Source organism: Zalophus californianus, chromosome 14 (genome assembly GCF_009762305.2).
Source record: "Zalophus californianus isolate mZalCal1 chromosome 14, mZalCal1.pri.v2, whole genome shotgun sequence".
Taxonomy (NCBI): Eukaryota; Metazoa; Chordata; class Mammalia; order Carnivora; family Otariidae; genus Zalophus; species Zalophus californianus.
Window position 1 is genome coordinate 27,028,119 of NC_045608.1, and position 20,290 is coordinate 27,048,408.

A 20,290-nucleotide genomic window follows, 5' to 3' on the forward strand; every position below is an offset into this window, starting at 1 on the left:
GCAGTGCAAGGGAACGAGAGGGCTCCGAAAAGTAAAGGGACCACGGGAAAGTGGGAAACGTAACAGCCCCACAGGTTTATGATGGAGGCATGCGGGGCGGGGGGGAGCCAGAAAAGGTGACTAAGCTGGAATTTGGGTTGGGTGCAGAGATTACTTAAAAAAAAATTAACGCTTTCATGCTGAGGTGAGGCAAGGAAGATATCTAAAACCTGATGATACTCATTGGGGGAAAGGGAAACAGGCATTTGCAACTTCCCTGGAGGACAATCTGCCAGTACCTACCAAAACAGAAAATGCACCCACCCTGTGACCCAGCAGTCCTGGGAGGACACTCATATATGTGTCCAGAGAAACATGCACAAGGGTAGTCCCTGTCTGCTGTAACAGCGGGTGAGTTCAGAAACGCTGCGGCAGCCCCCCAGGAAGACATGTGCAGCTGCCACAGAACATGGCAGGGCTCGACGCACGGATGTTCAGATCTCCAACACTCCAAGGGGTGTGAAAGCAAGGTACAGAGGAGTTCGCGCGTGTGACTGCATCCATGGCCCAAGGAAAGACGTACACCTGTACAAAAGTGTGTACCTGAGGGAACATTTCCAGAAAGGAACAGTGTGGGGAAGAGAGGAGAGGACAGTCCCATTCACAGGGCCCCGTGAACGGTCCTCTACCATGCTCGTGTGTATGCGAAAACCACAGACCCAAAGGACAGACGCGAGGACAGCGTTCACTCGGCATCACTTAAACTCCTGCCCGGCCACCTACCTCTCCGTTGCTGGGGTTGGTCCCATACTTCTTAAGCCAAGGGACGATGTTACTGAAGGGAAGAAAAGAGAGAACGTCGGCCAGGCGGTCAGGTGCAGCCCGGTGACAAGGCCACCACCATCCAGGAGGGCCTCGTCCGGGTGAGAGCTGCGAATGGGCTTCGCTCCGCTTCACTTCTGCTAGCACCTTGCCTTGACCAAGGAAGTGAGGAGTGTTTCTGGATACGTGGGTTTCAATAAAAACACACCCAGTGTTTTTACTGTGGTTACGGATAAACAACACAAACCAGCGAAAAAAGATACATGTAAATGTTGATACGTCCATACAGTGAGATACTGGGCCAGCATCGAAAGTCAGGCTTCCAGAGAATTCTGAACGACACAACTGAGTGAAAAATGGATTCAGAACTGTCTTTGCATGGGGCGCCTGGGTGGTTCAGTCATTAAGCATCTGCCTTCGGCTCAGGTCATGATCCCAGGGTCCTGGGATCGAGCCCCACATCGGGCTCCCTGCTCCGTGGGAAGCCTGCTTCTCCCTCTCCCACTCCCCCTGCTTGTGTTCCCTCTCTGTCAAATAAATAAAATCTTAAAAAAAAAGGAACTATCTTTGCAGTATTACCTCAACCATGTACCACAAATAAACTCACAGAAAAAGAGGAATATAAATGTTGACAGTAGTTATCCTGGATAGTGTGATTATGATAAATTTTTCCTTTTATTTTGAAGTATTTTCCACATTCTCTAAAAAGAGACTGAAGCATGAAAAAGTTATAGAAGCTGGTTTATGTTGGAACATAAAACTGAGCATCATGCTTCAAAACACAGCACTGGGAAAGTATGTACCTAAATTATGGCTCTGCTTTCATAAAGCGAAAAGTACTCAAGTTCATTAACATCCAAAACAGGTATAGGTAGGCCAATTAGAACCCTAGGTTCCCCCATGCGCAGGGAGAGGTCAATGCCACCCCAGGCAGGGACAGTAGCGCCTGCCAGCAAGGCTGCCTGCCCGGGGTCACAGCAACACTGCGGCCTCATCCCTGAGGCTCTGTTAGTCTCTCCTGGGTCCCCAAGAGGCCACCCAATGCTCCCGAGGCTGCCAAGATACCAGCGTGTGGCCTGGCTTGGAACTACCTGAAGCCACAACCCCTCCCGCTGGTCCCATACCGCTCTTCCTGAGTGGGTGTCAACAGTCTCACCCCTTTTGTTAGCTCTAAAGTCAAGGGAAAACTCACAGCAAGTCAAAGACGACGCCTTCAGGGGTGCAGACTGGGTAGACGAAGGGCTGCAGAGAGAGACTGAGAAAGGACAGAGTCACTCCGGGTCATGCGGTGGCTACCGTGACTTCTCCCTTTGTTCCTCCCCGCTTCCCTCCAACAATTCTGGGGCTCCTCTACCCAGCCGGGGCCGGGTGCCAGTACAGAGGCGACCCCCACATCCCCGCCCCTCAGAAGCTCCCTACACACACCAATCAATACAAGGCAAGGGCCCCAGGAGGTGCTGAGGGGGCCTTGGGGCGACAGCAGCCAAGTTCTCCCCACTCTCTCTGCCATGTCACGTGACACGTCATCACGTTCAAGCCCAAAAGACGTTCCTGAGGGTAGCCTTGGGGTGGCAGGACTGGAATTCACTCCCTAAAACCTCACATGGCAGCATGCCACACTCTTCTACTGAGAGCTGCCCTCTCTCGTCCCAAGAGACTCTGGTGGACCTATCCTGGTCTGGGGGTGCCCAGCTTGCTCCTACTTAAAGTATGCACACAATTCCCCCATTTCCAAGGAGTAGGCACATGACTCAGGCAAATGCCCTAGGAGCCCTGGGTAAGTTCTGACACATGGATATGGGGGTAGATGGGTCTGTAGAGACCCAGACTGCCACAAGCCATTTACCACCTCGTGGAGGGTCTACTTAGGAAAAGCAGAACAAACGGAAACTGTACATGGTGAACTTGCTTGAGCCAATACCCTTTTTCCTTGCATGGGGTTTCCATCGCTAGCCATCAAGAGCCCTGGCTGACCCGGGTTGTTTGTAAATCGGTCATCTCTAAGTTTGGTCAGCACAGATCAGTCCCCCGGACCTGGACAGCTTGGCAGTGACAGGGTCACCTCCCCAGATGCTGCTCCAGAAAGCCCTCCCTCTCTGGCCCAACTTACTACTCTAACCCAGTGGTGATCCTGCTGGGGACTGATGAAGACAGGACCCAACACCAAAGCAAATGGCAATACACCGCACATGCAACTTCTGCCAAACGGGCCTTGAAGGGCATATTCTCAAAGCACATTTTTACCCAGAACCCAAGGTAGTTAAAAAGTGGGTGAAACACAGTTTAGAGACTTCTTGGAGGAACTGGGAACCAAGGATGAAAGTATTTCCATAAAATCCATTCATACACACTCTGAATGAGACCAGATTCCCATGAGGCTGATGACAAAACTTGGTGGGGAGAAATCCAGCCAATGATGCCTGGGTCTCACTTGTTGACCCTCCCTGAGCAAGTGCCAGGAGCAGGGAAAGCCCTCACTTCACTGCTCCATGGGAGCCTCCTGGGGCAGACCGAGTGGCTGCAACCCTGGCCCCTACTGCCCTGTGGAGTCTGGCGTAGAGCACTAGGAGCACTCTGTCAGTTTTCAAGGCTCATCGTGACCTACAGAATCAGAAACCAATGGGACACATACACACGATGCATGTGTCCAGAGCAGGGATGATCACAGCTTGAGCTTGGGGAAACTCAGGCTCAAATGGACCATCCCCAAATCCCCAATGTCTTGGGGTTCATTAATGCTAGCCCCACTTCTCCAGCAGACCCACCTTCTGTTCATACACATACCAACCATGGTGGGAAGAAGCCTCTGAGTGTCTCTACAGCTGGGTCTCTCCCCATCCCCACCAGTAACCTGTGTTCCCTGAGGGCGGGGGGGAAGGGGTTCACAGCATCATAACTATTACTGATGCTGTTACTACTTAGACTCTGGACTAAAAGTAAAGCATGAAAGACATGGGCCCGGAGTCAGTCCACCGGGTTCAAGCCTCGATGGCATCACTTTCTAGATGTGACACCAGGGTGAGGGACTTCCCACTTGTAAACACTGATCCTCTCAAGTGTAAAATAGGCTTAACGACAGAGTCTACTTACCTTGAAAGGTAAGAAAGAAGCTAAAAGAAACAACCCATGAACGTACAGACAGAGAATAAGCAGAAAGTAAGTATTAGTTCTTATCACTGTTAGGTCACCTTTTCTCAATTCAAGAAAGATCTACGTAGGGGAACACAGACAGAACCCACACCTGCATCTCCAAGGATCAGATTCACTGTCAAATAATGAGTATCAGAAAACAACTAGGAGGGACAGATTAACACTCGAAACTCTTACCTGCAGTGATCAAAAGGCAAACGACGAAAATTTGCTTGTGGAATATCTGTTTAAAATGAAAATAAAAGGGGTGCCTGGGTGGCTCAGTTGGTTAAGCGATGCCTTTGGCTCAGGTCATGATCCCAGAGTCCCAGGATCGAGTCCCGCATCGGGATCCCTGCTCTGCAGGGAGTCGTCTGCTTCTCCCTCTGACCCTCCCCCCTCTCATGTGCTCTCTCTCATTCTCTCTAATAAATAAATAAAATCTTTAAAAAAAATGAAAATAAAAGAAAGTTTATTCTGTGAATAACCTCACGGATGTGTTCTTACCAATAACTGAATCCCATGTTAAGAAAAAGTTCATGTAAACTACCTAGTGCAACAACTAGTGTGGGTTAAAAAACCTTTCAATAGGTAGAACACATGGAATACATCAAGACCACACTTAGAGGAAAAAGCACATACTTGCTTAAGCCACTGCGGCTGGGTTTCTCCCACAACCCTAACACCTTTGCTGTGGGGCCTGGCTTGGCTTTCCAAGACGGTTGTGCTGGTTTTATCCCCATCAGCAATTAATGAGAACGTGCTCTTTTTACTGCAGCCTTGATAGATTTGGGTATTATCATTCTTTTTATTCTCTATTAACTTGACAGAAAAAAGAATGTTATTTTAACATATGTCAAAAAATATCCCCACCGGGGCGCCTGCATGGCGCCGTCGGTTAAGCTCCTGACTCTTGATTTCGGCTCAGGTCATGGTCTCAGGGTCGTGAGATCGAGCCCCACGTCTGCTCCGTGCTCAGTGTGGAGCCTGCTTGAGACACTCTCTCTCTCTCTCTCTGCCCCTCCCCCAGCCTGTGCTTGCTCTCACACACGCTGTCACACAAAAAAAGTATCACCACCAAGATTAAACATTTTCTCATGTGTTTAGCATATTTTCTCTTTTGTGAATTATCTGTGTTCTCAACCTACCTGTCTGCTACATTGTGTTTTTTTTTTTTTTAAGATTTTATTTATTTATTTGACAGAGAGAGACACAGTGAGAGAGGGAACACAAGCAGGGCGAGTGGGAGAGGGAGAAGCAGGCTTCCAGCGGACCAGGGAGCCTGATGCAGGGCTCGATCCCAGGACCCTGGGATCATGACCTGAGCCAAAGGCAGATGCTTAACGACTGAGCCACCCAGGTGCCCCCTCTGTGTTCTTGTTCATTGTTCATTTTTACAGTCTCATTGTAGAGTGAAGACATCACTCCTTAATTACACCCCCCGCCACACACACACACACATACATCCACACCAAGGGAAATAGAAGGATTTCATGCCTTACCTGGTTTCTTGCCACCATAGAAGTGAGTGTATTCAGCACAGGTAATGTACCTGAAGAAGAGAAAGAGAATCTTACTAACACACCCCTTTATAAAGAGAACAGTCTCGGGAAGTAACTGATGACTGAACCGTTTCACTCATTCAGCAAATGCTTATTAAACACCTACTGTGTGTCAGACACATAATGGTAAATACAACAGAACACAGGGATACACAAATTAATAAGCAAATACAAACAATCCTGCTCTCCTCTGAAGGAAATGTACAAAATTTAACACAAGGCTTGATGATGCAAAGGAGCTAGCCATGGGAAGATCAGGGGGAAGAACTCTGCAGGCAGAGGGACCAAGCAGGCTTATCACATATAAAAGCCCTCACACAGGAACAGCTGTTGTGTTTTCAGAAAAGGGTGAAGTCACTGAAGAAGAGTGTGCACAGGGGCATGGGGCAGCAGATGAAGAAGGGTGGTGGTCAGACCACTCGGTCTTACCCAGAAGCTGGCTAAGAGCTGTGGATCAGCGTTAAGCAGTATGGAAAGCTGCTGGAGGGTGCTGAGTAGGGCCCTGGCATGATCTAACATAAGTCCTCAAAGCAGCACTCTGGCACCTGTGTAGAGAGGGACAAGCGAGAGAGGCAGCAGAAAACCAATCAGGAGGCAACCAAGAGGTTCAGGGAGGAGCGGGCATAAACTCCACCTGTGGGAGGGTTGGTGGACGAGTGAGAAGTGGTTCCTGGAAGAACCACAAGGATTCACCGACGAACGGGGGTAGGAGAGAGCTGCAGGAAAGAGGCACCAAGGCTAACTCCCAGACTTCTGACCTAAGAAACTAAATGGCGGTGTGACCACTGAGAGAGGGGAGCATATTAAATTTGAGATGGCTATCAGACCTCCAACTGGAGATGTTGAGTAAGCAGCTGACTATTGTAAGATAGAAAATTACAAAGGAGAAGGTAAAGGGAGAAGAAACGTGGAGGACGTGGATATATGAAGTCTGGGAGAGAGAGAGGAGGATCCAGCGAAGGAGACTGAGAATAGAGAGGCCACTGAAGCAGACATAAAACCAAGACCATATGGTGTCCCACATACCAAAGAAGGGCTTCAGAAGGAGCGAGGTGGTCAGCTGTGTCATATGCTGTTGAGAAGCCCAACAAAATGAGAATTGTGAACTGACTACTAGACTTAGCAACAGAGAAGTTACTGGGATCCTGACAAGAGTAGTGCTGCGGAGTAAAGCCTGCCTGGACTGGTTTCAAGAGACATCAGAACACAGCAAGCAGATGCAAGTCTTTCACGTCTTGTTAGAAAGGAAAAACAACAAACCACAGCGGCAGCTGGAGGGGAGCATGGGGCAAGACTAGTTTGTTTTAAACTGCAAGACTCCGGAGCACGAGTGTAGGCCGACGAACCAGCACGCAGGGAGACTGGAGGTGCAGGACAGGAAGGGGCTGATTCACGAGCAGAGCTCGAGAGGGTAGGGGCCCGTGCTCGCCCAGCGCCGAGGCGGTGGGAGGGCCACGCTCGGATGAGGGCACCTATGGTGCGTTAGAACCGGGAGCCCGGGAAACCAAGGCGCTGGGGGATGGGGTGGGGGGAAATTCTCCGCCTGGGGAGGAGGGGGGGCAGAGGCTTCCGGGACGAAGCGGCATTTGAGAGTGGCTCTGGGAAGCAGCTCTGAGAGAGGGAAGGGGGGCGGCGCGGAGTGCGGGACAGGCGGGCACCGAGCCAAGCGGGGCCCCGCTCCCGGCTGCGGCTCAACTTACATCTTGTCCTTCTGATGCTGTCGCTTCCCCATGGCGGCGGCGGCGGCGGCGGCGGCGCTGGCCGGGACAGGACCAGCGAGTGCGTAGAAACGACGGCAAACAATCCAGATTCCGACTTCCCGGCCCAGCTCCGTAATTACTTCCGGGTCCCGCTGACCCGCCCCGGAAGTGGGCGAAGTCCGTGAGGGAACGGTGGCGCCTCGTGCCAAGTGCGCATGCCCCGCAGGTAGAGCTTGGTCTTAGGGTGCCTGGGCGGAGTTCGCGGTAGGGCTTATAAGGGTGCTGGTGGGCCGAGAGGCCTCTGCCTCGAAGCCCCACTTTCCCGGGCGGGTGGGGGATGCTCTCTCTGGACCTTTCGCATACCCATCCAGCCCTGGCTACGTGCCGTCCCTGCTCAAGCCCGCCCTGGTTTCACCTGGGTCTTTAAAAAAAATCCGCGGGGCACCGCACAAGTGCCACCACCCTCGGGCTCGTCTCTGTTTCCTTCCGCGGCAGACGCCTCCAAAGCCACGTCCACGTTCGCTGTATGCCCGTTCTCCTCGCATTCAGTCCCCGCCGCCTCCAGGCCCCTCTCCTGGGCGAATTAGGGGCAAGTGGCCATTAAGCCCGAAAGTCCAAAGCCCTCACTCATCTGTTCCCTTCTTAAGGACCCTTCCCTGGACCAGATCACTATGTTCGTGTGCCCCAGCCTAAGCCCTGGGCCTCCGTCTACACCCAAGCACTGGGTGATCTTGCCCAGGCTCGTGGCTTTAAATGCCACTTGTATCCCTTGATTCTCATCGTTAAACGGCCAACACTCCGGATTCCTGACCTCTACTTGGGTACCAGTGATCTCAAATCTAACATGTCTGGCCAGGGACGCCCGCGTGGCTCAGTGGGTTAAGCGTCTGCCTTCGGCTCAGGTCATGATCCCAGGGTCCTGGGATCGAGTCCCACATCTGGCTCCCTGCTCCACGGGGAGCCTGCTTCTCCCTCTGCCTCTGCATCTCTCTGTCTCATGAATGGATAAATAAAATCTTAAAAAAAAAAATGTCTGGTCAAAACAGAGTTCTCCGATCCCCTACTCATCAACTGTACCACTAGACAGTCACCCAAAGCCAGTCGTCCTTGCCCTTTCTCATTTCATGGCTGCCCCCTTCTAATTTTCTAGGCTTCAATATAAAGGTCATCTCCTCAGAGACGTCTTCCCTGACAGCCCACCACATACATGCCCAACTCAGCTCCCACAGGACTTACAACTTTATAACTCTGTTAATTAGATCTATGCACTGGTTACACACACACACGAGGATAGGATGTGAGCTCCTCCTTAAGAGCAGGGACCCACTTGGTTTATTATCTCCAGTCCCAAGCAAGGTGTGAGGCATACACAAGGGTTTAGTGAATATCTGCTAATGTCCAGCAGTCCCCAAGCATTTTGTGAGGACTCACATCTCACATGCAGGTTTGATTCTCAGGTTGGTGTGTGAGAGGAGTCACTGTCTCTGAGACTCCTTAGGGAGATGCCAAGTCGGAAACTCATCACCAGCTTATTTTCCTCCAGGGTGGGAAGAGATCACTGTTTCTAAACCCACACCAGGATAAGGCTTGAGTTTAGGGGCCAAGTTCAGGAAAAAATGGTAGACTTGTAAATCAGTGGGGTCAAGTGAGGCCCAAAGGGGCCACAGAGACACTGTAGGGAAGGGCAGCACTGTCTCATCACTCATTTCTCTTTCACACCGCCGTGGCTGGGGCACCTGGCTGGCTCAGTAGTTAAGAGGCTGCCTTCGGCTCAGGTCATAATCCCAGGGTCCTGGGATCAAGCCAGGATCAAGCCCTGCTCAGCGGGGAGCCTGCTTCTCCCTCTCCTCCCCACTCATGCTCTCTCTTGCTGTCTCTCTCTCAAATAAATAAAATCTTTTAAAAAAAGTACCATGGCTGAATTCTCATGTTAGAGTGCAAGCAAGGGGACTTCACAGTAGCACTGACCTGACCAATTACTGTATGCAGGCTCAGGCTGAGGGGGGCCTCAGGCTTGCACTACCCTGAACACCTCTTTCGACTGGAGGAAGTCCATGGGATTGTACAGCCTCTAGGGAGCCCAGCACAAGTAAGGCACCTCCGTGAGAACTTTATTCATTCCTTTAGCCATGGTCTATAGGGAAGAGGTTATGGGCCCCTCTTGGGGGTCCCAGACTCTGTGCTGCTAGGGTCGTTCTCAGAGTCATCTTTGGGTCTTGGCACAGGCTGGAACTTGAGCAAGACAGGCGGGGTGAAGATGGAGGCCTTCACAGGAGGGAGTGCTGTCTCCTCAGTACTGGGGGGACCACTACAAGCCGAGGTCCTGTGCAGGAGACAGCCAAGACACGTCCATGAGGTGGGATACTGGCACAAAGAGCCACCAGAAGTACACATGACAAGACGTCAGGCTGTGGGATGGCTCGCAATACATTTCTACTTTCAGAACTCTCTCCCATGGATGGCTGTTCCAGGCTGTTCACCGCAGCAATGTTTGTGATTGTGAAAACCTGGAAACCACCTTGTTCCTCAGGGAATGGCTAAAGGAACCACAGGCGCCATGTGGCCGACTGTTCTGCAGGTGTTGAAGGACTGAGGTCGGTCTACATATCCCAGCAAATAAAGATGCCCCAATGGCACAGTAGTGGAAAAAAGCAAGCTGCTGGGAAATACATACAATATATAATCCTGCTTTGGTTACAGAATTAACCAGCGTATTCGTGTGTGTGTGTGTGTGTGTGTGTGTGTGTGTGTGTGTGTGTGTGTGTGTGTGTGTGTGTGTGTGTGTGTGTGTGTGTGTTAGAAGGGTACACATGAAACTCTCAGGAGTGGGACTCCTAGGGGCAGGGGCCTCTTATGTGTGTGTGTGTGTGTGTGTGTGTGTGTGTGTGTGTGTGTGTGTGTGTGTGTTAGAAGGGTACACATGAAACTCTCAGCAGTGGGACTCCTAGGGGCAGGGGCCTCTTATGTGTGTGTGTGTGTGTGTGTGTGTGTGTGTGTGTTAGAAGGGTACACATGAAACTCTCAGCAGTGGGACTCCTAGGGGCAGGGGCCTCTTATATTTTACGTGTTCATTGCTCTATTGTGAACTTTTTCCCACAGAACATGTCCTGCTTTTGTAAACTTTTTAAAGCCAATGACAAATAACCCACTTTTGATGATAGCATCATGAGAACACAGCTCACTCAGAAAGCAATACATAACAAGAGCCTAAAATTGTCCCCATCAGTGCAATGTTTCAACGAGCAAGAATGGCTGAGGAAATATTCCATCCATACAATGGAGCATTTTGCATCTATTGTTATTGGTGAACTTAAGTATATTTCTTTAAAGAGCTGGCTACAAAGTTGCCTAACAGGACACTCCCAGTTAGGTAACAGACTACCATATGTGTATAGACTTATGTTTCCACAGGGAAAAGACAAATATATGCTGGTGCTAGTTATTTCTGGCAGTGGGCGTTAAGAGTGATTTGGTATGGCTTTTCCTCTCCTTTGTGTGCGGTTTTCAAATTATCTACAGTAAATACATATTGTTTTAGAATCTGAAAAAAAAAAGTCGTTTTGAAAACTGTTCAGACCATTTCCCTTATAATTCTGCTTCAGGAAATTCATCTGAAGTTCAGGAACAGCTTCGCACATAAAGACTTTAATCCCAGCACTAACTATACTCGTAGAGAAGACAACTGGAAGCACCTCATGTGTTCATGGAAGCCTGTGGAGTTAAGTGATAGCACTACATGCACAGGATATTTATTATGCAGCCAATGAAGCTCAGCTTCAAAAGACCATCAAGAAGTGGACCAGTCCCCATGGCCTTCATGGTAAGTGACAAAGGCAAGATAAAAGAAATGACATTGTCTAATTAAATCACACCCTTATAAAACTATGCCCAGGGGGGCCTGGGTGGCTCAGTCGTTAAGCGTCTGCCTTCAGCTCAAGTCATGATCCCAGGGTCCTGGGATCGAGTCCCGCATCGGGCTCTCTGCTAGGCGGGAAGCCTGCTTCTCCCTCTCTCTCTGCTGCTCCCCCTGCTTGTGCTCTCTCTCTCTCAAGTAAATAAATAAAATCTTAAAAAAAAAAAATAGCAGAGCAAAGAATTTGAAAACGTCTATGGCTCCTGATGTTCTGATAAACTGCCTTTCAAAAGGACTAACCTTATACTTTTGTGCTTCAAAAGACACTGCTGGAAAAGTGAGAAAACCACCCACACAGCGGGGAGAAATGTTTGCAGATCCTATGTCTGATAAGGGACTTGTGTCTTCGGCAGTTCCTCAAGATACAGACTTACCATATGACCCAGCAATTCCACTCTTAAGGGTATACCCAAGAAAACTGAGAACTATGTCCTCACAGATACCTGGCCACAAATGTTCCTAACAGTATTATTCATAAGAGCCAAAAAAATGGAAACAGCTCAAATGTCTGTCGACTCATGAATAGATAGAGAAAATGCAGTATATCCATACAATGGAATACCATTCAACCATAAAAAGAAAGTCAACCCATAGAATGTACAGCACCAAAAGGGAACCCTGATGTAAACGATGGACTTTTGGGTGACTATGATGTTATCAGTGCAGGCTCATCAGTTGTTAACACACGCATCACTCTGGAGGGGATGTTGATAATGAGGGAGGTTGTGCACGTGTGGGGATAGGGGGCGTATGGGAACTCTCTGTATTTCCCTATCACTTTTGCTGTGAACCTAAAACTGCTCTAAAAAATTTTAAGTTTTAAAAAAGAAATTTAAGGGGCGCCTGGGTGGCTCAGTCATTAAGCGTCTGCCTTCGGCTCAGGTCATGATCTCAGGGTCCTGGGATCGACCCTGCAGAGGGCTCCCTGCTCAGCGGGAAACCTGCTTCTCCCTCTCCCACTCCCCCTGCTTGTGTTCCCTTTCTCGCTGTGTCTCTCTCTGTCAAATAAATAAAATCTTAAAAAGAAGAAATTTAAAAAACAGGAAATTCATATGTTAACTAACTCAAATTTAAATAAAAAATTTTAAAAATAAAAAATAAATCATTCTGGAGGTGCCTGGGTGGGTCAGTCAGTTAAGTAGCGGACTCTTGGTTTCAGCTCAGGTCGTGATCTCAGCATTGTGAGATCGAGGCCTGCCTCGGGCTCTGTGCTAGACACAGAGTCTGCTTGAGGTTCTCTCTCCTTCTCCCTCTCCCCACTCACCACCACTCACGAGTGCACTCGCTCTCACTCCAAAATAAATAAACAAAATCTTTAAAAATAAATAAATAAATAAAAGTATTCTGCCAAGAAATTCAGCAGTAACACAGGCTATGACATGGATGAACCTTGCAAACGTTATGCTAAATGAAAGAAGCCAGTCACGAAAGACCATGTTATTGTATGGTTTCATTTATATGGAATGTCCAGAACAGGCAAATCCACAGAGAAAGTAGGTTAATCGCTGCCTAGGGCTGGGGGTGGAGGACCTGCGGGTGACAGCTAAGTGCTGCTAGGGTTTCTTTCTTTCTTTCTTTTTTTTTATTGTAGTAAAATATACGTCACATTTACGATTTTAACCATTTCTATTAGATACATTCACCATGTCCTGTGACCATCACCGCTATCTATTTCCAGAACTTTTTCTATTAGATACATTCACCATGTCCTGTGACCATCACCGCTATCTATTTCCAGAACTTTTTCATCACCCCAAACAGAAACTGTACCAATTAAGCAACTCACTCCCTTCTCCCAGTTCCTGGCAACCTCTCATCTACTTTGTCTTTAGGACTCTGCCTATTCTAGATATTCCACGTAACAGGAACCATACAATAATTTGTCCCTTCGTGCTGGCTTCTTTCACTTGTTTCAACATTCTATTACGTGGCTAGGTCACATTTTGTTCATCTCGGATACACTTGGGTGGTCTTCTCCTTTTGGTCACTGTGAAACTGGTGCTATGAACATTCATGTGCAAGCATCTGTCTGAGTCTCTACTTCAGTTCTTTCAGCCATATACCTGGGAGGGGAATTACCGGGTCATATGGTAATCCTATGTTTAACATTTTGGGGAGCCATCATACCTTTTTGCCATGGTGGCTGCACCATTTTACATTCCCACCGGCCACACACTAGAGTTCCAATTTCTCCACATGCTCATCAACACTTGTCATCATCTGTCTCTATGATGAGAGCCATCCTGGTGGATGTGATGTGGTATTTCACTGTGGTGTTCATTTGCATTTCCCTGATGCCTAATGGCGGGGAGCATGTTTACCTGTGTTTATTGGCCATTTGTATGCCTTCTTTAAAGAAATGTCTATTCAAGTCCTGTGCCCATTTTTTGGAATGGGATTTTTTGTGGGTTGTCTATGGGTTGTCTTTTCACTCTCTTCTTTTTGACATGATGGAAACATTCTAAAATTGGACTGTGGTGATGGTTGCACAAATGTGAATATATAAAAGGCTACTAAAGTGAACACTTTAAATGGGTGAATTCATATGATGCTATGCAAATTATCTCAATAAGAGAATTTTTATTTTTTTTAATAAGAGAATTTTTAAAAGGACAAAGCCAATTTATAGTATTTTCACAGCTAAAATGAGTCTCCTCCTAAAGCCTTGATAGCACAGGATTCTCTTTACTTGGGGCTTTTTGACAGGTATAGAGCATATATCTCAGTAACCTTAACATTACTTTCACTACTAAGGAAGCCGAAAACATTTTTAAAGGTTCGCTCACACTTTGGGTGTCTTCGTGAATAAACTTTCCATCAACTAAATTTAGAATCATCTTTACAGAACTGTGTAGGTTACTTACACATAAGAAGTCATTTGCATTCTCACTCATTGGTAGTGGGAATACATAATGGTACAACCACTTTGGTAGTCTCTTTAAAACTAAACATATTATTACCATATGATCCAGCAATCATGCTTCTTAGTAAGAGAGTTGAAAACTTATGTCCACACAAAACCTGCATGTAGATGTTTATATAGCAGCTTTATTCATAATTACCAAAACTTGGAAGCAACCAAGATGTCCTTCAGTAGGTGGATGGATAAATAAACTACAGTATACCCAGTTACTCAGTGCTAAAAAGGAACTAGCCAGCCATGAAAAGACATGGAGGAACCGTAAGTGAAAGAAGCCAATCTGGAATGGCTATATACTGTAGGATTCCAAGCATATAACATCCTGGAAAGGGTAAAATTATGGACACACTAAAAAGATCAGTGGTAGTTGGGCATTAGGGGAGAGGGATGGATGAACAGCTGGAGCATAGGGGATTTTGAAGGCAATGAAGCTGTTCTGTAGGACACTACAATAGTGGATACCTGTCATTATAAATTTGTCCAAACCCATAGAATGTACAATGCCAAGAGCAAGCCCAAACATATGGACTCTGGGTGATAATGATGTGTCAATGTAGGTTCACCAACTGTAAGGTGGGGCATGTTGATAGTGGGGGAGTCTGTGCCTGTGTAGGGGGGAGGGGGACATGGGAACTCTCAGCACTTTCTCAGTTTGCTGTGAATCTAAAACTCCTCTAAAAAATAGCTATTTAGGGGCGCCTGGGTGGCTCAGTCATTAAGCGTCCACCTTCAGCTCGGGTCATGATCCCAGGGTGCTAGGATCAAGCCCCACATCGGGCTCCCTGCTCGGCGGGAAGCCTGCTTCTCCCTCTCCCACTCTCCCTGCTTGTGTTCCCTCTCTCACTGTGTCTCTCTCTGTCAAATAAATAAATATTTTTTAAAAAATAGCTATTTAAAAAAAAATTATCTGATACAATGAAGTAGCCAGTCTAAATACATACTTTGAAATAACACTCCATGGAATGACATGGGAAATAACACCACCATAAATGGCAAAAACAGGTGATTAAACAAACAAGCAAACAAACCACCTATTCAGTAAATCCCTGCTTTGCAAAACACATGTGTATACACCTTAGGGCTACGCACAGTTGACGGAATTGTTCCCTTTCTAATGGATCTCTGAGCTGCTTGTTTCCAACTCTCAGCATTTACAAACACTAGGAAGGGGGAGCAACTTTTCCAGCACCCGATTACATTAGGGTCCTTTCATGAAACGCAAAGGACCATCATACAGAACATTCTTCTGGCCCTCGTGCACACTGCCATGATGCCATCAAGCCAGGCAAGCCAGGACGATGTCCCGCCCCAGAGAGGCCCAGAGGCGTGCTTACCAGGGGAAGCCAGGGCAACGGAGCTTGTGTGCACTGTTTCCAGCCAGGTACGAGAAATGGAAGCCTCCGGGGTTGAGGACCAAGGGGGTCAGATCAACCATGTGTCTGCAAGACAGGGCAGAGAGGGAAACATCAGCTCTGGGCTCCTCCCTGGCAGGCCCTCCCACAGGGACTCCCGGGCACGGATCAGACCTGAGCCTTCACTCCATCCCTGTACAATGGGAATAACTACCCCTCAACACTGTGGTGAGGACTGACAAGGTGGGGAAAAAATGGGAACCAAGCGTGGGACACAATGTGCTCCCTAAAATGCTCTCTTTTCATTTGCCCGGAGCCTAGAATCATTTCCTTCCACCTCTTTGGGTTCGATGACAGGCCAGGCCAGTTCAATTTCACTTCTGACCTTGCAACCTCCAACTTCTCCATCTGTAGGAAACAAAGGAAATCTTAGGACAAGTCTGGGGGCCCCACTGGGAAGAAAAACACCTTACACCAGAACTAGGGAAACTATGTGACTATCACTCATTCAGCCAATACATAGGGTCATCCTTAGCGCCCACCTCAAGCTTGGTGTTAGGGGGACGGGGACGGGATGGGGGCTGGGAGCTGAGAGAGGACTGGGGGCTGCCTGGCATGAGACTGCAGGAGGAGGGAACAGGAGAGGCACGTGGTTAGGAAAGCACTGCAGAGGCAAGGAGACCACCAGCCGTGAAGTGGGGCAGGCGTGGGGCTAGAGATATTGGGGGGCAGGCCATGCTTCTCCACCTGTCCTTTGGGCACCCTAGGATTCTGCCCCATGTTTTGGCAGCTGCCTTGCTCAGCTGAGGCCAAGCAGGTGAAACTCTGTGCCTCCAACCCTTCAACCAGAGCAGACCCCCTTTTATCTGCTTTTTCCATCAACATTCTACCCAAGACTTTGCCTCCAGAGAGCATTCTGCCGCTTAAAAACAAAGTTCTGACAGTCACTGCCATGGGCCTGGGGGAGCCGCTGGGGTGGTTCTGAGCAGAGGGGTAGGGGCTGCCGCTCCTGGGACCATGCAGACCGGGGGATGAGCTCACCGACTTGCTGGGCAGCGGAGGGAAGGGGCCAAAGACCCGAGGCATAGTGTAGACAGGGGGTGATGGGGCCACCACAGCGGCCATGGTGGTGGCAGGTGACAGCAGCGGTGGAGGCGGCAGCAGGGCTGGTGGCAGGCATGGGGAGGTTGAGCGGTCTCGCAAGAGGATGGGTTCTGGTTTCTTCGGCTTTGGCTTTCTTCTCTTCTTCTTGGCATCTGTGACAAAAAAGACCAATGAGTGCCTACCCCATGGCCAGAACAGGGTAGCGTCGAGGCCAAACAATGGTGCAGGTTCTTCACAAGATTCCTCCCCCAAAGGGCACCATGTAAGAGTGGGGTTAGGGTTAGGATCCTTTCACGAAATGGACCATGGGGAGCCACGGCTGACAGGCACCAACATGTACCAGCTCACCGACCCCACAACTACCCCCATGAGGAAAAGCTATTTTTGTCTCTCTCTTACAAGGAGAAAGGGAAGTTCCAAGTGTACAAGGCCCAGGCAGGACCCATACCCCAGACTTCAAGGCCCGAATTTCAGGGGAAGTAACATGAGTATCACCACCAAGGAGGGCTGGGCTTGTCCCAGAAAGGTCAATCTGCCACCTACCGCAAGCACTGTGGAAAGCTCCTAAGTCAGCCAGCACCTTCATGGGGTATCCAGGCTCTGGACGGTGAGTTCACCAACTACACCCAGCCCCAGGGCCATCCTGGGGGTATGCAAAGGCCCTTTCCTCCATAAGGAAACTGTTCTGTAGGAGATCTTACAGAAGTGGGCTCAGGGAGAGAATCTCTGAGTAGCAGGACTCTGGGGCCTACCCCCTCTCCTCTTTCCACATTAGGTTTTCTTCCTATATTTGATGAGTCTGGCTATTTCTATTGGACACCAGCAAAGTGGATATGAACAAGTGCCTCATATAGCCCATTATGTGCTACCAGTGCTACCACCAGGGAGCACTGACCTGGAGGCTAAGAGCCCGAGCCCTAGAGCAACCCACACCTGAGTTGAAGTCTAGACTCTACTACTTACTACGTGACACTGTTGTTACAACGTTGGCTACCCTCCCTGGGCCTCTATGTCCTCTTCTGTAAAATGAGTTTAATAGCATGGACACTACCTTGGGAGGCTGTGAAAGAGCTACACATGCTGGGGGGGTCCATCAGATGAAATGGTGATGTGGAACACGCACACTCTGCATCATGGAAAGTGGGACCCCCAGGTGAGCCAGGCCTCCTGATACAATGAAGAAAGCTGCTCCACCACTAGCTAGGGTATCACTGAAGACAAATGTACCAAAAGAACTGAACCCGCATCTAATCAAGGCTTTAGAGCAACTGTCCAAGAAATACAGGGAGAGGGGGACAAGACAAACGGCACCAGGGGGCCCTAACAACAGATATAAACCCATTGAGTGCAACGCCCCAAAGGACATCACAGTTCTTCAAGGTGATGGCATGGGGGAGTAAGGTGAGGGCATCCCACCTCAAAGGGACTTCAACAGACGTGGCCATCCCTCACTTGCCATCCCTACGTGGTCACTAGTGTGGCCCCCTTCCATTTCACTCTCCCAAGTGTGCCAATGTGGACTCGAAGTATATGGCCATCCTAGTGAAAAGGAACCTCAAAGGACCTAACATCCAAACCAAGTATCAGCTAATATTAAGAAATTGTTGTCCGGCACCTGGGTGACTCAGTCCGTTAAGCCTCTGCCTTCGGCTCGAGTGGTGGTCTCAGGGTCCTGGGATTTAGTCCCACATCAGGCTCCCTGATCTGTGGGGAGCCTGTTTCTCTCTCTCTCCCTCTGCCCCTCCCTGTGCTTCTGTGAGCACACTCTCTGTGTCAAATAAATAAATAAATAAATCTTAAAATTGTTGTCAATAATATCTAGGTAACATTGTGATTACAAAATGTCTTTTTTTAATATATAAAAAAGCATTCTAAAGAATCCAAGAATAAAATGATGTCTGAGATTTCCCCCCAAAATGCTCCAGAAAAAGGAAACGGGGGAATAGAGAGTGAAGCAAGCATGGCAAGATGGGGATAGTTGCTGAAACTGAAGGGTAACCAGTACCCGAGTGTTCACTGCAGTCTCCAGTTTTGTATTATGTTCGTTTTCATAATACTTTAAAAATAAAGACCAAATTAAAAAAAAAAAGTGCTAAGCACAGAACCAGGGATAAGGGAACCTGAGTCAGGTTTGCTGGGTTACTGGAGCCTGGCAGAGGCTGAGCCTCACCCTGAGAGTAGAGGTGCACGCGGTGAATGCTCCTCTTCAGCTGCTCCAGGCGCTGGTGCATCTCCAGGGCACCCATGCTGTTGCAACAATTCAGCTCCCCCTGAACTGCACAGAAGAACTTTGCCTACGACAAGGGGACAGGCAGGGCAGGAGGAAGCCAGACAGGTGAGACGCCTGCCGGCTGCACTCTTCAAGCTGGGCCGCCTGGGGCTTCTGGAAGAGCCCTACTCTGCAGCTACAGCTAGGCCCGAAGGCTCCCTCCCCACCCAACCCTCGCCCCGCCCCACCCAACCCTCGCCCCGCCCCGCCCCGCCCCCAATCTCCTATCCTCAGAGCTCCGCCCTAGAAGACAGCGAGCGGGAGCCGTGTGAGCACCCGCCCCCGTGGCCCCCGCCCCGCCTCCCCCCTTGCAGCCCCGCCGGCCCGCTCGCACCCAGAGGAAGGAGAGGAGCCCGCGCCCCTCGTACTCGGCCAGCTTGCCCTTGCGCACCACCCTCTCGGCCAGCGCCGGGTTGCGGTCGATGCTGCGGAAGAGGCGGCGCAGCGCGCGTTCCGTGTAGGTGGCCGCCTGCCTCTCGAAGTCCTCCTCGGAGATGAGCTGGCAGAAGGTCACACTCTGGGGCAACTCGCTGTCGAACTCGTCCAGGACCTCCATCCCCGAGGAGCTGCGGGCGGGCCTGGGCGGCCTGGGGGCGGAGCGGCCGTCGGGGCGGGGCCACCGAGGCTCCAGGCGTGCCGACCCCCACCCGCCTCGGGCCAGGGGACAGGGGCAGGTCCCGAGGGCCAGGGATCGGATCGCCGTGGGCGGCGGGGCGGGGACCGCGGGGACGCACCTGCTCTCTGCCCCACAGCCGCCGCACCGACGCAGCCTCCCTCCGCGTGCCGCCGCCACCGCCCCGACCGCTCTAGCCAATCCCCCCGGAGCTCGCGGGCGGGGGGCCAATCCGCGCGAGGCGGCCGCACGTGACAATGCCCACCGCTCTGGGCATGCGCTCTGGAGCGTTCGACGGGGCAAACGCTGCGGCGCACCGCGGAGGCCCAGTCCCGCTGGCGTGTTGCAGTCCTTGATTGGGGGAGCCGGCCATGGCCACGCAGAGAACATGGTCAGCAGCCGTACACTTCGAAAGTCTTTAAGGCTTTCTCCCATCCCCATTCCGTGTGCTCACCCTCCCTCCTCGGGGTCTGTCGACCACACGCCAAGGGCTTCACTCAAGTCTCTTAACTCCTCTAGTCCCAGACTTCACTCTTCCTCTCCTGATTTACTCTCCAGCATCAAACCCAACCCTCCTCAGCTTGTCTTCTCTCTTCCCCTGTATAACCACTCCTTTGCTCTGTACTCACGTTGCCTCTTCACGAGCATCTCCAGCTGCTCATGCATTTCAGAAGGCCCCATCTTCACAGTACCATCTGGGATGATCTTATCCCACTTCTTGGTCCCAACTCAGAGCTGACTTAACTAACTCTAACCTGCGTCTCAGGCTGAGACCTCCCTTGAATTCCAGAACCACATCCAAGTTTCGGCTGGGGTCGTTTCTTTGGCGTCTCATGCTGAACATACCCAGTTTGGCATACAGCTTCTTCCCTCCCAACCCCAAACCTGCTTCTCTTCTCCCTCTCCTACTTGGTCAGCGATGTCACT

At 50.0% G+C, this 20,290-nt stretch overlaps 2 protein-coding genes across 7 annotated transcripts in view; both read right to left on the bottom strand.

The window, feature by feature from the left end:
- PPIL2 (peptidylprolyl isomerase like 2) overlaps positions 1–7,348 on the bottom strand; it is a 25,613-nt gene extending 18,265 nt beyond the window's left edge. Inside the window, exons 1-5 of the mRNA XM_027575555.2 lie at positions 7,193–7,348; positions 5,433–5,482; positions 4,129–4,174; positions 1,994–2,056; positions 763–814 (exon numbers count right to left, since the gene is read on the bottom strand). Coding sequence (XP_027431356.1) covers positions 763–814; positions 1,994–2,056; positions 4,129–4,174; positions 5,433–5,482; positions 7,193–7,224 — 243 coding nt within the window. The 5' untranslated portion in view covers positions 7,225–7,348. The remainder of the gene's footprint in view (positions 1–762; positions 815–1,993; positions 2,057–4,128; positions 4,175–5,432; positions 5,483–7,192) is intronic.
- LOC113912462 lies at positions 7,310–19,844 on the bottom strand. Of its 6 annotated transcripts, XM_027575558.1 has the most exons (8): positions 19,485–19,837; positions 19,085–19,337; positions 18,652–18,775; positions 16,419–16,633; positions 15,715–15,785; positions 15,360–15,464; positions 7,608–7,766; positions 7,310–7,440 (listed from the first exon to the last, which is right to left on the bottom strand). In XM_027575558.1, exons 1-7 carry the CDS (start codon positions 19,802–19,804, stop codon positions 7,616–7,618), a joined length of 1,239 nt encoding a protein of 412 aa, XP_027431359.1. In that variant the 5' UTR covers positions 19,805–19,837; the 3' UTR covers positions 7,310–7,440; positions 7,608–7,615. The 6 variants fall into 6 exon arrangements, with proteins under 6 accessions (XP_027431359.1, XP_027431362.1, XP_027431358.1 ...); XM_027575561.2 differs by lacking the exon at positions 7,310–7,440 and having other exon boundaries at positions 7,476–7,766; positions 15,763–15,785; positions 19,485–19,844; XM_027575557.2 differs by lacking the exon at positions 7,310–7,440 and having other exon boundaries at positions 7,476–7,766; positions 19,485–19,838.
- Between the last annotated feature and the right edge of the window lie 446 nt (positions 19,845–20,290).